At 46.7% G+C, this 16327-nt stretch overlaps 1 protein-coding gene across 6 annotated transcripts in view; it reads left to right on the plus strand.

Annotated features, from left to right (window-relative positions):
- LOC129837739 (rho guanine nucleotide exchange factor 1-like) overlaps window positions 1-16327 on the plus strand; it is a 53050-nt gene that overhangs the window by 28115 nt on the left and 8608 nt on the right. For 3 of the 6 annotated variants that reach the window (XM_055904149.1, XM_055904147.1, XM_055904150.1), the window contains exons 8-26: window positions 738-767; window positions 2550-2658; window positions 2808-2898; window positions 3223-3255; window positions 4411-4620; window positions 4728-4869; window positions 6005-6016; window positions 6865-7017; window positions 10865-11061; window positions 11223-11369; window positions 12121-12200; window positions 12399-12639; window positions 12716-12816; window positions 12912-12986; window positions 13099-13174; window positions 13438-13605; window positions 14177-14264; window positions 15089-15205; window positions 15481-15542. In XM_055904149.1, the coding sequence (XP_055760124.1) occupies window positions 738-767; window positions 2550-2658; window positions 2808-2898; window positions 3223-3255; window positions 4411-4620; window positions 4728-4869; window positions 6005-6016; window positions 6865-7017; window positions 10865-11061; window positions 11223-11369; window positions 12121-12200; window positions 12399-12639; window positions 12716-12816; window positions 12912-12986; window positions 13099-13174; window positions 13438-13605; window positions 14177-14264; window positions 15089-15205; window positions 15481-15542 (2132 nt within the window). Of the gene's footprint in view, window positions 1-166; window positions 663-737; window positions 768-2549; window positions 2659-2807; window positions 2899-3222; window positions 3256-4410; window positions 4621-4727; window positions 4870-6004; window positions 6017-6864; window positions 7018-10864; window positions 11062-11222; window positions 11370-12120; window positions 12201-12398; window positions 12640-12715; window positions 12817-12911; window positions 12987-13098; window positions 13175-13437; window positions 13606-14176; window positions 14265-15088; window positions 15206-15480; window positions 15543-16327 lie in introns of those variants that run through there. The other 3 variants (XM_055904153.1, XM_055904151.1, XM_055904152.1) reach the window with 3 other exon arrangements.

Below are 16327 nucleotides of genomic sequence, written 5' to 3' on the forward strand. Positions count from 1 at the left end.
CTCTCTCCGCCACAACATGGTGATCTCACCTCCTCTGTTTCCCATTGGTCAGTCAGTGGAATGAAGGGATGGGCTTGGCGTCCTGATTGGCTTGGGGAATCCCGAGGAAACCCCTCCCTTTATGTTAATAGAAAAGAAAAACAGTAGGATCTCATTTCCATGTTCTTGCCTGCTAGTTGCATCAGACTAAAACACAGTTAAATAGTCATTTCCGCTGTCCTGGAGCATTGTTAGATTTTTCCGCCCACCCTGCAGACAACTCCCAGAGAGCAGCTGTGCCTTGACTTCACACGTATCTTTTGCAGATAGTTAGACAGCTGATACCTTGCCTTGTGCAGAAAAGCAGATTGGATAGATTTGTACAGATTAGATTTTTGCAGTGTTTTATTTTAAAAACAATTGTCAATAGTTTCTTGTGCATTGTTTTGGGTGCAGCTTTTAATGCATCTCTCATTGTTTTAGACCTTGTTTTATTTTGTCCCTTTTTTTGTTGGAAAGATCAGAATATGTTCAGTAGCCTCTGCTCTGAACACAATATCACTGCAGTCAGATTTGAGTTGGATCAGGAGAAGCTTAGTCGCTTCAGATTCCACCGTCCCAAAACAGAGTTAAGAATCAGTCGAGAAAGAGCGTTGGAAAATGCCACTCAATCGACAGCGGCGGTAAGTCTACAGACTTGGCAATGTCTGCACTTATCTTTCTCTCTCTTTAATATCTATTCATCTCCTCTCTTTCAGTCCCTCCATCGTCGCAGACGAGGAGAAATGGTGAGTTCTGTGTTTCACGGTGCTGTGTGTGTCTGAACCTCTTCTGTCAAAGTGTGAATGCATGCTAGACATGCTTTGTCCAGCTCCCTGCTTAGATTCATTGATGTTTTAAAGTCCATACATACATGCCTTATATTTATTTTACCTTCCTCCTCAATTAGTTTGTTTTGCTCTATAGTTGTATTTTGTGCAGACTTCAGTACTGTAGGTGTACGTTGTGCAGACTTCAGTACTGTAGGTGTACGTTGTGTAGACTTCAGTACTGTAGGTGAACGTTGTGTAGACTTCAGTACTGTAGGTGAACGTTGTGTAGACTTCAGTACTGTAGGTGTACGTTGTGTAGACTTCAGTACTGTAGGTGAACGTTGTGTAGACTTCAGTACTGTAGGTGAACGTTGTGCAGACTTCAGTACTGTAGGTGTACGTTGTGTAGACTTCAGAACTGTAGGTGAACGTTGTGTAGACTTCAGTACTGTAGGTGTACGTTGTGTAGACTTCAGTACTGTAGGTGAACGTTGTGTAGACTTCAGTACTGTAGGTGAACGTTGTGTAGACTTCAGTACTGTAGGTGTACGTTGTGCAGACTTCAGTACTGTAGGTGAACGTTGTGTAGACTTCAGTACTGTAGGTGAACGTTGTGTAGACTTCAGTACTGTAGGTGTACGTTGTGTAGACTTCAGTACTGTAGGTGTACGTTGTGTAGACTTCAGTACTGTAGGTGTACGTTGTGCAGACTTCAGTACTGTAGGTGTACGTTGTGTAGACTTCAGTACTGTAGGTGTACGTTGTGTAGACTTCAGAACTGTAGTTGCATTACTTTGCCATAAATGGCATTCTGTAGCTGATGTAGACTGACTTGGTTTATGGTCTTATGGCCTCAGTTTGAAAAGCTCTCGCATTTTCCCTCTCAAGCTCCTCTTTCTACTCCTCCTTTCCTCTCTGGTAAACTTCCAACTCTCCACCCAGCATCACCCCAGCCTTTCTCATCTTAACCCCACCCCTTTTCTCATCTCAACCCCGCCCCTTTTCTCATCTCAACCCCACCCCTTTTCTCATCTCAACCCCACCCCTTTTCTCATCTCAATCCCACCCCTTTTCTCATCTCAACCCCACCCCTTTTCTCATCTCAACCCCACCCCTTTTCTCATCTCAACCCCACCCCTTTTCTCATCTCAACCCCACCCCTTTTCTCATCTCAATCCCACCCCTTTTCTCATCTCAACCCCACCCCTTTTCTCATCTCAACCCCACCCCTTTTCTCATCTCAACCCCACCCCTTTTCTCATCTCAACCCCACCCCTTTTCTCATCTCAACCCCACCCCTTTTCTCATCTCAACCCCAGCCTTTCTCATCTCAACCCCACCCATTTTCTCATTTTCTCAACCCCACCCATTTTCTCATCTCAACCCCACCCATTTTCTCATCTCAACCCCACCCATTTTCTCATCTCAACCCCACCCCTTTTCTCATCTCAACCCCACCCCTTTCTCATCTCAACCTCACCCCTTTTCTCATCTCAATCCCACCCTTTTTCTCATCTCAACCCCACCCCTTTTCTCATCTCAACCCCACCCCTTTTCTCATTTCAACCCCACCCCTACTCTCCGTCTCTTTCACGCCTGGTCTTTTTGTTTACAGCTCATGCTTTTGCATCCTCTATAATAGTGTATCATTACTGTTTCTATTGCAATGCCAATATATATGCATTTATACAGTATGTACTTTCATCATCACTAACTTTACAGAGATCTCGCTCTCCCTCCCTCTCTCTCGTCCTCCAGTTCGTCGATCTTTGCAGCAGTGGCCTTCTACATGAAGCACCTAGGAGTGAAGTCCAGAGTAGCTGACAGTAAGAAGTCCAGAGGTTTCTTCAGGAGACCCCTTGGGAAGGTGAGTCAGTTTGTCTCTCTGTCTGGTTGGCAGCTAGCTGGACTCCACGGTCCACAGTCCATACCACACACCAACCTATCCAGTATTATTAGACTGTTCTTGTCATAATGCTCTCTCTCTTTGTCTCTCTTTCTCCATCTCCATCTCAGAATAAGAAGAGTGAGGAGTCCACTAAATCTAAACCGAAGGGGGGTTTTCCCAACATCCTCAGCGCCGCCGGTGGCTGGATTGCTGGCAGCAGTACGTACCAGCAGTGTCATAATATGAGATGAGATTGTACTTTATCAATACCTAAGGGGAAATTAGTTTGTCTTCGCTACATTGTTAAAAAACAACACAAAAATACTTACAGTAAATACATACTGCATACACTACTAAATACATATGCATACTGAAGGTACAGAGAAACAGAATGGATGACATTTAGTATAAGCTATGTCAGGTGTTTGATTATCGTTCGCCATCTAAAAGTGGGTCTACCAGAATGACCATAGTGCCTGTATAAGCCAAAGTCTTTGTAGAATTAAAAAGAACCCGTTGTCTTGCCCTGTGTTCTTCTTTCAGCTGAGGTCAAACTTCCTAAAGTGGAGGCTGAAGGTACCACCGCTGGCTCTTTCATCTCCTCTTCCCCACCCCTTTATCTCTAGAATGGTTTAGTCCTTACTAATCAACCCCAATGCATGTTTGCATGTACCAAATCAAACCCGGAAGGGGATCTGAGGGGAATGCCGAGTTTTTGATTTGTTGACTTGCTGTTTTGCGTCTAGGTGTAGATAATATGGCATGATCTGTAGTCACTGGTGTTTTGATAGATGGACTGACCACATACACACACACGCTAGAGAGTGGGCGAAAAAACAAACATCTGTGATTTTGCTATACAATGTTCCTGTAGATTGTTCTAAAAGTGTTATTTGGTCAACGGTAATAGCCTATGCGTTATGTTGATTCCTGCAGAAATTTGACGTTTGGTGCAACTTTGAAATTTGATGTTTGGAGAAATGCGGATAACCATCAGAATCTGACGTCAAATTGGTAAAACTGTGAGCTCTTGTTGTACATCAAGTAGCCTAGGCCTAGCGCTGGAAAGTTGTTGTAGGATGTTAGCCTACATTTACTGATAGATGAATCAAATAGCCTACTTGTCTATATAGCAACAATATCACTAGCTTAGTGTTTTGAGTTCCCACTGCCATCTCAGTTGACTTACTTGGCTCTGGAACTAAATGGTCAAAAGCCCTCCTGCTAATGTAAAGTAGCCTAACTGTCCCTTTAAAACGTTTAGTTTTATTGTTGTAGGCTATGTATTGTTATCGAGCAAAATAGTTACATTCATCACATTATCACATTATCGTCCATCTCGCCCAGCTCTAGCACCTCCCCCAGTTCTAGCACCTCCCCCAAACATAATTTATTGCTGATTTATCATTATCGAAACAATTGGTCAATATAACACGACATGGATTTTTGTCCATCTCGCCCAGCTCTCTCTCTCTCACACACACACACGGTCAGTCTGTTGTAGGGTTGTGAACATAGGCACTAAACTGTCCCCACCCTGAGAATGATTAACCCTCCTCTCTCACCACAGATCGACTGACTGCCCTATACTCATCCTGTCTGTCTCTGTCTGTTTCTCTCTCTCATGGTCTCTCATGGAAATGACTGACTGTTTTGACTTTTTTTTTCTCAATGTCATCCCTTTTACCATCTATTTCTCTACCTCTCTCTCTCTCTTTCTCTCTCTCTCAGTGGATAAAGAGAAGGTGAATCAGGAGCGTAAGGTTCCCAGCAGCCTCGTCCCCTCTCGAGGCTCCTCCGCCCCTGATGCCGCCCCTCCAGCATTAAACAGGAAGTCTGTTTCCACAGGATCCTCCCCCCATCAGGGTTTGGAGGTCAGCGAGGGCTCAGGGGTTCACATCAGTGTGACCTCCAGCCCAGACTTCTCCCACAGCGAGATAGGTAAGGCTGATTGGACGGCTACATGGTAGCATAGCAACACCCAACCTAACTTAGGGTGTGTTCAGTGAGGTGAATCTAATGTGTGCTATTTTTCCCTCCTCTCCCAGGTCTGTTCAGCAGTCGTTCGGACCCCCAGTTGGTGGCGGAGGGGGGCGAGGTGTCCCCCGTGGGGATGGCAGGGGGGCTGGCTGTATGGGAGCCCCCCTCACCCAATGAACCCCCCCTGGAGGAAAACCTGGACAAAGACAGGTGAGAGAGAGGTAGTAAGGGATAAATAGAGGAAGAGAGAGGTAAAGAGATGGGGGGGTGGAGTAGATGAGATGTATAAAACCAAAGACCAACATAGACCCAACACCATTAGGTAGAGTTGAACATAGTCAAACATTTTAAAAAGGTTAGGGGTCAGTGGCTATGCTAAGGCTGAGGAAGCGTGGTAAAACTCCCTCAGTGTCTCCGTCCGTCCCTGCTGTGTACTGTGCTGCCTAGCCTACCTACCACACCTTAGCCCTGGCCTGCCAGAGCAGCTCCTCCATGTAGCGAACATCACTAAGACCTACCCAGCATTTGGAGATGGACCCTTACTGGGGCTACAGGCTTCCTCTCCAGCCCGCAACCCCCTCTTCCATTCTCCTCTACCCCAAATTTCTTGTTTTGTTTACCTGTTCTCCACTTTCTTTCACTCTGTGTGTGTCCATTTTTCATGTTTGTGTTTGCTCCTCTTCCAAAGCACCACTGCTGTCTCCTTGTTTGTGCGATGCTGACTCTGCTCAGTTATTCAGAGCAAGTTAAGTGTATAATAGTTAACATTGTACTGTAGTGTGTCATCTTGTCTGTGTGTCTGCAGGCTAGACTCAAGTACCAGAGCTGGGTAAAGCTGGCATAACGTTGTTATGTTGTCTGGGGTTGTCCTTCTGTCTGAGTTGGGCATTCATTGTGCTATATTTGGTTTGTACAGCATTGTATCTCTACAGGCTTAAGTTGACTTAAGTTGACTTTTACTGTGCTTCAGCCGTGCGGTCCAGCTTTAGATTTGTCTGTTGTCGGCTTTATCCCAGTCCTATTGTAAGTCAAGCAGTGAGGTCTGGTTTGCTTTCATGTCTGTTGCTTGCAGAAGGCATCAGTGTGTGTGGTTCTATAGGGTTCCGCTATGTTCTGTTGTCTAGTCTTCACAGGGCTTCATGTGGTACCATGTTCAGGACAGCAGACGTCTTGTGTTTGTGGGCGTGCTTTGCTTTCTGTGGTTTTACAGTGCGTTCAGTGCTGTTAGCCTCCGTCCGTGTGCTGCAGCGGTTGATGGGGGGAGTTGGAGGTTTGTAGAAAGGGGGTGTGTTACTGTTGAGTGGTTGTGGTGGTTATGTAACTGTGCTGTCCCGTGTTTTTACAGACGCAAGACAAGGTGGGTTTCTACTTCTCTGCGACAGGGATACGGACACACACTGGGCCTCATTGATAACACACAGTCCATCCTGCGTTACTGTACACACACACACAGACACAGACACAGACACAGACACAGACACACACACACACACACACACACACACACACACACACACACACACACACACACACACACACACACACACACGCACACACTGCATGGCTAAGTATTGTTTATCCTGTACCTTGGAGTGACGTGAGTGGGCTGTGATGTTAGAGAATAATAGTCTTCTTGTCTGTGTGTGTACTGTGTGTGAGATTGGAAAGCTGATAAGCCCAATTGATTGCCATTTTAACATTGCGTAATTGAAAGGCCTTGGTACACAGACACACTGAGTTGTTACTAAGGACCGCTTTCTTAACTAATAGTGTTGAGGTAGATTGGCTTCCAATGTGTTTCTAATAGGGCTAGTCATTAAGCAGTAACCCAGGACTGTGTGGAGAGTCTATGCTCCTGAGTCTAACCATCCATTCTCTGTCACATCTCTTGTGTGCTTTTCCTTTGATCCTCTACATTCCTTTGACATCACATTGACTTCCTCTGTAATGGTTCTCCTGCTTGGATCCACTTGATCCTAATATCTCCCCTGTCTTCGTTGTTCCACTCTGTACTCTTTGGTTTGGTCTTTTGGACCATTTCCTTGTGGTTCCTGTACTCCTCACTCCGTCTGTCTCCACTTCCTCTCCTCCCCTGCCTTCCTCCTTATACTACCATCCTCCTTGTATTTTTCCACCCACTGGCTCTCCTCTCTCCCTTCCCTCGATGTACTCTCCTCCTCCCTCCCTCCCTCCCTCCCTCCCCAGGCGTGTGGGGCGCAGTGAGAGTGCTCGTGTGGACAGACATTCCTCCCGTCGCCGTGGCTCCTCCCGGGCCAAACAGTCGCGTTCCCGTAGCGACGTGGACCTGCAAGCCGCCGCCACGGCAGCACACTCCTCCCCGACCTCTCCCCACCCCTCGTAAGGCAGACCCCCTACCCCCCTTTCTCTCACAGGGGGAGAGAGAGGAGCACAGCCACAGATGGACAGAGTCACTGATGGACAGACTGACTGACTATACTAACTGATGGTCAGGCAAACTGGCTGACTATACTAACTAATGGACAGGCAGACTGACTGACTGACTATACTAACTGATGGACAGGCAGACTGACTGACTATACTAACTAATGGACAGGCAGGCAGACTGACTGACTATACTAACTGATGGACAGGCAGACTGACTGACTATACTAACTGATGGACAGGCAGACTGACTGACTATACTAACTGATGGATGGACAGGCAGGCAGACTGACTGACGGAATGACTATACTAACTGATGGACAGGCAGACTGACTGACTATACTAACTGATGGACAGGCAGACTGACTGACTATACTAACTGATGGACAGGCAGGCAGACTGACTATACTAACTGATGGATGGACAGGCAGGCAGACTGACTATACTAACTGATGGACAGGCAGACTGAATGACTATACTAACTGATGGACAGGCAGACTGAATGACTATACTAACTGATGGACAGGCAGACTGAATGACTATACTAACTGATGGACAGGCAGACTGAATGACTATACTAACTGATGGACAGGCAGACTGAATGACTATACTAACTGATGGACAGGCAGACTGACTGACTATACTAACTGATGGACAGGCAGACTGACTGACTATACTAACTGATGGACAGGCAGACTGAATGACTATACTAACTGATGGACAGGCAGGCAGGCAGACTATAGTAACTGATGGACAGGCAGACTGACTAACTATAGTAACTTATGGACAGGCAGACTGACTAACTATAGTAACTGATGGACAGGCAGACTGACTAACTATAGTAACTGATGGACAGGCAGACTGACTGACTAGTAACTGATGGACAGGCAGACTGACTGACTATAGTAACTGGTGGACAGGCAGACGGACTAACTATAGTAACTGATGGACAGGCAGACTGACTAACTATATTAACTGATGGACAGGCAGACTGACTGACTATAGTAACTGATGGACAGGCAGACTGACTGACTATAGTAACTGATGGACAGGCAGACTGACTAACTATAGTAACTGATGGACAGGCAGACTGACTAACTATAGTAACTGATGGACAGGCAGACTGACTAACTATTGTAACTGGTGGACAGGCAGACTGACTATAGTAACTGATGGACAGGCAGACTGACTGACTATAGTAACTGGTGGACAGGCAGACTGACTGACTATAGTAACTGGTGGACAGGCAGACTGACTAACTATAGTAACTGATGGACAGGCAGACTGACTAACTATAGTAACTGATGGACAGGCAGACTGACTGACTATAGTAACTGATGGACAGGCAGACTGACTGACTATAGTAACTGATGGACAGGCAGACTGACTGACTATAGTAACTGATGGACAGGCAGACGGACTGACTATAGTAACTGATGAACAGGCAGACTGACTAACTATACTAACTGATGGTCAGGCAGACTGGCTGACTATACTAACTAATGGACAGGCAGGCAGACTGACTGACTATACTAACTGATGGACAGGCAGGCAGACTGACTATACTAACTGATGGATGGACAGGCAGACTGACTATACTAACTGATGGATGGACAGGCAGACTGACTATACTAACTGATGGACAGGCAGGCAGAATGACTATACTAACTGATGGACGGGCAGACTGAATGACTATAGTAACTGATGGACAGGCAGACTGACTGACTATAGTAACTGGTGGACAGGCAGACTGACTGACTATAGTAACTGGTGGACAGGCAGGCAGGCAGACTATAGTAACTGATGGACAGGCAGACTGACTAACTATAGTAACTGATGGACAGGCAGACTGACTAACTATAGTAACTGATGGACAGGCAGACTGACTATAGTAACTGATGGACAGGCAGACTGACTGACTATAGTAACTGATGGACAGGCAGACTGACTGACTATAGTAACTGATGGACAGGCAGACTGACTAACTATAGTAACTGATGGACAGGCAGACTGACTAACTATTGTAACTGGTGGACAGGCAGACTGACTGACTAGTAACTGATGGACAGGCAGACTGACTGACTATAGTAACTGGTGGACAGGCAGACTGACTGACTATAGTAACTGGTGGACAGGCAGACGGACTAACTATAGTAACTGATGGACAGGCAGACTGACTGACTATAGTAACTGATGGACAGGCAGACTGACTGACTATAGTAACTGATGGACAGGCAGACTGACTAACTATAGTAACTGATGGACAGGCAGACTGACTGACTATAGTAACTGATGGACAGGCAGACTGACTGACTATAGTAACTGATGGTCAGGCAGACTGGCTGACTACACTAACTGATGGACAAGCAGGCAGACTGACTGACTATACTAACTGATGGACAGGCAGACTGACTGACTATAGTAACTGATGGTCAGGCAGACTGGCTGACTACACTAACTGATGGACAAGCAGGCAGACTGGCTGACTATACTAACTGATGGACAGGCAGGCAGACTGACTGACTATACTAACTGATGGACAGGCAGGCAGACTGACTGACTATACTAACTGATGGACAGGCAGGCAGACTGACTATACTAACTGATGGATGGACAGGCAGACTGACTATACTAACTGATGGACAGGCAGGCAGAATGACTATACTAACTGATGGACAAGCAGGCAGACTGACTGACTATAGTAACTGATGGTCAGGCAGACTGGCTGACTACACTAACTGATGGACAAGCAGGCAGACTGACTGACTATACTAACTGATGGACAGGCAGGCAGACTGACTATACTAACTGATGGATGGACAGACTGACTAACTATAGTAACTGATGGACAGGCAGACTGACTGACTGACTGAATGACTATACTAACTGATGGACAGGCAGGCAGACTGACTGACTGAATGACTATACTAACTGATGGACAGGCAGGCAGGCAGACTATAGTAACTGATGGACAGGCAGGCAGACTGACTAACTATAGTAACTGATGGACAGGCAGACTGACTAACTATAGTAACTGATGGACAGGCAGACTGACTAACTATAGTAACTGATGGGCAGGCAGACTGACTAACTATAGTAACTGATGGACAGGCAGACTGACTAACTATAGTAACTGATGGACAGGCAGACTGACTATAGTAACTGATGGACAGGCAGACTGACTGACTATAGTAACTGATGGACAGGCAGACTGACTGACTATAGTAACTGATGGACAGGCAGACTGACTAACTATAGTAACTGATGGACAGGCAGACTGACTAACTATAGTAACTGATGGACAGGCAGACTGACTGACTATAGTAACTGATGGACAGGCAGACTGACTAACTATAGTAACTGATGGACAGGCAGACTGACTAACTATAGTAACTGATGGACAGGCAGACTGACTAACTATAGTAACTGATGGACAGGCTGATAGACTCACTGACATTACTGACCAACTAACTTTGCTTTCCTGACTGCAGCTTCATTAAGACAGGAAGAGATCCATGCTGTGACACAGCTTGACTGGAGGAGGAGGGTCAGAGCCAAAGTTATTTTCTTAGTCAGGGCTACAGTATCAACTGTAACTACGTGTAAAGTTAGTGCTGTGTGTGGATTATGTAGACTTTGAACCAGCCAATAGCGTACTGTCCCAATCCAAATGCTTCTCAACCCAAGCAGGTTTTCTAGCTTCGCGTTAGATTCTTTTCATATTATCGCCCATACCCTTTATCCCCATACCCTTATACCTGCCCCTCTCCTCCTCCTCTGTCGTTGTCGTCTCTTCCATCAGTGTTGATGAAGGGGTGTTACTCCCCGAGGGTGTGCTCCCAGGTCTTTCCCTCTCTGGCCCCACCCCCCAGCAGGAGGAACAGGACCCTCGCCTCCTGGAGCTGGAGCAGGACCCGCCCAACTGGAGAGAACACACCCCCCCAGACACCCTCAAAGACCTCAGCAAGAAGGAGACCAAGCGACAGGAGGTCATAAACGGTGAGGAGGGATGGGGGAGGGGTGGGGGATGGAGGGATCCAGCCAACGGAGGAGGAAAAACAAAGGTTTAGAAATAATTGCGGTGTAACATTGAGCTTCTACTCATCTGATGCAAAATATTGTGAATAAATTGGCACTAGAGTAATCTCTCTCTCTCTCAGAGTTGTTTGCGACGGAGCACGCCCACGTGCGCATGCTGAGTGTTCTGCAGACAGTGTTCTGGAAGCCTCTGGAGAGAGAGGAACTCATGACCGCCACAGAGCTGGCCACCATCTTCCCCAGCCTGGATGAGATCATAGACATGCACTGTGAGTACGGTCCCACCGCTGCTTAACCGTAGTATCACCATAACCTCCGCTACAGTACAACCACATGACCAATGTACTGCCACTGGACGACCGTAACCCCAACTACAGTACGACCGCAAAACCCCTGACATACAACCACACTTACACAGTATGACTACATGACTGCTACTGCATGGCTGTGACCGTTACCCGACAACAGCACTTCTACAGTTCTGATACTGGCTGAAGTCAGTCTGACCACTGTAAATTGTAAGGTTGGGAATTGCCAAAGACCTCACGATACGATGTTACCACGATGCTTAGGTGCCGAGACGATATGTTTTGCGATTCGATGCTGTAATTTTATTGCAATTCCATGTTCCAAACATAGCTCTCACCATACGTCTGCTGCAGGAGGACAAGAGAGAGTCATAAGAAAACAAGTTTTGATCAGTCATGGAAATAAAAGTGCTGAAAACAAATTGGTTCCTTATTTAAAAAGAAGATGGAGAATAAGCTCTGAAGGGAAAATACTGGAACTTTGGTGCAACTATCGCTAAAAATAATATTGCGATACTGTCAAAATAATACAGCATACCTTCCAAAATTATATCCTGATATATAACTGTATCAATATTTTCCCCTCATGACTAGTAAATGAACCCTAGTGTAACTGGAGTCCAATCGTAAATTGATCTCAGTCTGACCATAATAACCCAACCATAAGTTTACCCCAGTCTAACCGCTGTGCTCCCTGTGTGTTTCTGTGCAGATGCTTTCTATGAGCACCTGAAGAAGCTGCGTCAGCACAATTTCATCGTCAAGGCCATCGGAACCACGTTACTCAACAGGGTAAAGAACAGATCACCTTCCATCACCCCTGTCTGTGCCCCTCACTGCCCTCTCTCTCTGCCCCTCACCCCATCTCAGCCTAACCCCCTCATCCCTTATATGAAGTGGATACTTAGGGAAATGGATCCCTAAAGAAAGCTTTTAATCACCCCCTCTTTCTCTCTCTCACTTTCTCTCTCCCCATCTCTCTCTGTCTAGTTTGGAGGGACAGAGGGTGAGTGGTTTCAGAAGCTGACGTCTAGGTTCTGTAGTCACCAGACGTGGGCCCTGGAACAGCTGAAGATGAGACAGAAGAAAGACCCTCGTTTCAACTCCTTCATACTGGAGGCAGAGAGTAGGCCTCAGTGTCGTAGGCTGCAGCTGAAGGACATCATCCCCACTGAGATGCAGAGGCTCACCAAATACCCCCTACTGCTTGAAAACATCGCCAAGTGCACAGGTCTGTGTATGTCCTTCCCTGTTCTCATTCAGAGAGAGAGTGTGTGTGTTGTGACGTGTTGTGTGTATTCCCGTAGAGGACACCTTGGAGAAGGAGAGTATTCAGCAGAGTGCAGAGTGCTGTAGGAAGATCCTCAACCACGTCAACGAGGAGGTCAAACAGATGGAGAACCTGCTGGTGAGAGACACACACACACACACACACACACACACACACACACACACACACAAACACAAACAAACAAACAGTACAAATTATTTCTCTCCCTCCAGACCCTGAAAGACTACCAGCGCAGGCTGGACACCTCAGGACTCAAACCCAGTAACGAGCTGTATCTGGAGTACAAGGTGACTGACAATAGTGAGGGCTTCTTGTAGTGTGGTCCAGTGCTCTTCATGCTATCCTTTCTACAGTCGTCCCGTTCTCTCATTCTTTATCAGTTGTGTTCTTCTCTCTCAGTACCTTGACCTGGCCCAGAGAAGGATGATCTATGAGGGGCCTCTGACCTGGAGAGTGACCAAGGAGAAAACATTAGGTGCACTATCAACTCTACAAACATTAGTTTGTTTTAATGTATCAACCAATCGTTTGTCTGATTTCATTTTACACACACCCAAACTGTTGTTCTTCTGCTGTTTACTTCCTGTCCCACTCTCCTCCTCTCCTCCTCCTCCTCCTCTCCTCTCCACCCTGTTCCTGTCCCACTCTCCTCCTCCTCCTCTCATCTCCACCCTGTTCTTGTCCCACTCTCCTCCTCCTCCTCTCCTCCTCTCCTCCCTGTTCCTGCCCCCCTCTCAGAAGTGCAGTGTGTGTTGCTGGGGGATCTGTTGGTGCTGTTACAGAAGCAGGATGATAAGATGGTGTTGAAGTGTCAGAGTAAGAGTAACATCGCTGTTCAGGAGGGCAAGCAGATGCTCAGCCCTATCATCAAACTAGACTCTGCCTTCCTCCGAGAGGTGGCCACAGGTGAGACACGCACATCTTTAAATACTTCATTTGAATGCACAAATCACATTACAGTCCCGAACGATTCAAACATTTCAAAGGTTCACAGATACATGGACACACGTAGTGTCAAAGCACCTTCTCCATACAGCTAGGCTGTCCATGACAAAGAGCAGTACCTTGCTAGCTGCTTTGCCTTTATCCCTATGCAGTCCTGCAATCTGATGGCCATGCACTGTCAGCCTATGTACACGGCCAAAGGCTGTTCAGGCATGACTCAAGAGGCTGGTATTTCAGAAACTTGACAGCACAGGGTTTGATCCATGTAAGAGTCAAAAGAGCAACCCACTTCCAAAAAGAGCATCTGTCTCCGGCCTCCCCCCACAACAACAACACCTGCCATATTTGGTATTCAAGAAAACACAACATCATCAACATGGAGCTACACACACACACACACACACACACACACACACACACACACACACACACACACACACACACACACACACACACACACACACACACACACACACACACACCTTGCAGGGATATGTCATATCAATCCCCCTCTCTTCTGTCCCTCTGTCAGACCGTAAGGCCTTCTATGTGATCTTCACCTGGGACAGCGGGGCTCAGATCTACGAACTGGTGGCTCAATCTGTCGGGGAGAGGAGGAAGTGAGTGTGGGAGAGGGAGAGAGAAGGGTTTGGGAAGGGGAGAGAAGGGGATTGGGAGGGGAGAGGGAGAAGTGAGGGGGGGAGAAGGAGAGAGAAGGGTTTGGGAAGGGGAGAGGAGAGGAGAGAAGGGGATTGGGAGGGGAGAGGCAGAAGTGAGTGTGGGAGAAGGAGAGAGAAGGGTTTGGGAAGGGTTTGGGAAAAGGAGAGAAGGGTAGAGGGAGAAGTGAGTGGGGGAGAAGGAGAGAGAAGGGTTTGGGAAGGGGAGAGGAGAGGAGAGGAGAGAATGGGATTGGGAGAGGCAGAAGTGAGTGTGGGAGAAGGAGAGAGAAGGGTTTGGGAAGGGGAGAGGAGAGGAGAGAAGGGGATTGGGAGAGGCAGAAGTGAGTATGGGAGAAGGAGAGAGAAGGGTTTGGGAGGGGGAGAGGAGAGAAGGGGATTGGGAGGGGAGAGGGAGAAGTGAGTGTGGGAGAGAAGGGTTTGAGAAGGGGATTGGGAGAAGTGAGTGTGAGAGAGAAGGGTTTGAGAAGGGGATTGGGAGAAGTGAGTGGGGGAGAGAAGGGTTTGAGAAGGAGATTGGGAGAAGTGAGTGGGGGAGAGAAGGGTTTGAGAAGGGGATTGGGAGAAGTGAGTGGGGGAGAGAAGGGTTTGAGAAGGGGTTTGGGAGAAGTGAGTGGGGGAGAGAAGGGGATTGGGAAGGGAGGGGAGAGGGAGAAGTGAGTGTGGGAGAGGAGAGAGGTTTATGGGGAGGGAGGATGAGAGGTGGATGATATGAAGATAAAGACAAAGCACCAACTGTAGTGGTGATGTGGCTTTGTTGTGTGAAGCTGGACAGATGTGATCAAGATGGCGGTAGATGAGCTGAAGAAGACAGGGCCTCCATCTGACCTGAAGAGAGGAAACAGCATCTTAACTGGAGGAGGAAACCCATACAGCCCCACCACGTGAGTCAACACAGCTCTGAGTGTGCACTGTTATAAGCCAGTCCTCTGAGCACTGATCACATTTCACATTTGAGTCATTTAGCAGACGCTCTTATCCAGAGTGACTTAAAGGAGCAATTAGGGTTAAGCGTCTTGCTCAGGGTACATCAACAGATTTTTCACCTAGTCGGCGTGAGGATTCAACCCAGCGACCTTTCGGTTACTGGCCCAGCGCTCTTAACCGCTAGCCTCCCTGCCGCCGATCACATTTCTTTCTCGCTTTCTCTTTCTTTCAGGTTTCCTCAACCCCCTCTCAGCCCCACTGAAAATGGAGGAGTCTTGTTGAAAAACAGCATTGGTGAGAACAGACAACAAAGCACCTCTTTCAAGCCATTGAGCGTCTAGATGTTGATAATGTCGTTGTTAATGGTGTTATTACTGATGTTTATTTAGTTTTACTGTTACTGCATTACTACCAAGACTGTTCCTGTGTTTTTACTGTTAGTACCAAGACTGTTCCTGTGTTTTTACTGTTACTGCATTACTACCAAGACTGTTCCTGTGTTTTTACTGTTACTACCAAGACTGTTCCTGTGTTTTTACTGTTACTGCATTACTACCAAGACTGTTCCTGTGTTTTTACTGTTACTACCAAGACTGTTCCTGTGTTTTTACTGTTACTGCATTACTACCAAGACTGTTCCTGTGTTTTTACTGTTACTGCATTACTACCAAGACTGTTCCTGTGTTTTTACTGTTACTACCAAGACTGTTCCTGTGTTTTTACTGTTACTACCAAGACTGTTCCTGTGTTTTTACTGTTACTGCATTACTACCAAGACTGTTCCTGTCTTTACTGTTACTGCATTACTACCAAGACTGTTCCTGTGTTTTTACTGTTACTGCATTACTACCAAGACTGTTCCTGTGTTTTTACTGTTACTGCATTACTACCACGTCTGTTCCTATGTTTTTAGTGTTACTGCATTACTACCAAGACTGTTCCTGTGTTTTTACTGTTACTACATTACTACCAAGACTGTTCCTGTGTTTTTACTGTTACTGCATTACTACCAAGACTGTTCCTGTGTCTTTACTGTTACTGCATTACTACCAAGACTGTTCCTATGTCTTTACTGTTAC

The sequence above is a fragment of the Salvelinus fontinalis genome, chromosome 38 (assembly GCF_029448725.1).
Source record: "Salvelinus fontinalis isolate EN_2023a chromosome 38, ASM2944872v1, whole genome shotgun sequence".
Classification (NCBI taxonomy): Eukaryota; Metazoa; Chordata; class Actinopteri; order Salmoniformes; family Salmonidae; genus Salvelinus; species Salvelinus fontinalis.